The 292-nt window shown below is 68.8% G+C and overlaps 1 protein-coding gene across 1 annotated transcript in view; it reads right to left on the reverse strand.

Moving 5' to 3' along the window:
• The window catches only part of LOC104079924 (protein AF-17-like), a 5,232-nt gene extending 4,948 nt beyond the window's left edge, over positions 1–284 (reverse strand). The window contains exon 1 of the mRNA XM_009582119.1: positions 82–284. Within this exon, the coding sequence (XP_009580414.1) occupies positions 82–284 (203 nt within the window). The remainder of the gene's footprint in view (positions 1–81) is intronic.
• Between the last annotated feature and the right edge of the window lie 8 nt (positions 285–292).

Consider the following 292-nt stretch of genomic DNA (forward strand, 5'->3'; position numbering starts at 1 on the left):
CCCAGGGTGCCGCCGTGCCCACGCGGATGCGGAGGCACCCCCGTGCCTGGCGGGGCGGCGGGGCCCCTGAAGGACACTCACATGGAAGAGAGACTCTCCTGGGGCGACGTCCCTCGGCAGCCAAAACTGCAGTCTTCCAGGTCAGGCTCTGGGTGGGGAGAGGGACAGAGAGGCACAGTGTTCATAGGCGTCCAGCCCTCGCAGGTGCCCGGGTTTGTCACCCGAGGGCGGCGAGCGCCGGTCCCCGCTAGATGGGAGCACCGAGCAGCGCAGGGCACCGTCATTGCATAAC

This window comes from Fulmarus glacialis, unplaced genomic scaffold (assembly GCF_000690835.1).
Source record: "Fulmarus glacialis isolate BGI_N327 unplaced genomic scaffold, ASM69083v1 scaffold31197, whole genome shotgun sequence".
In the NCBI taxonomy this organism is placed as follows: Eukaryota; Metazoa; Chordata; class Aves; order Procellariiformes; family Procellariidae; genus Fulmarus; species Fulmarus glacialis.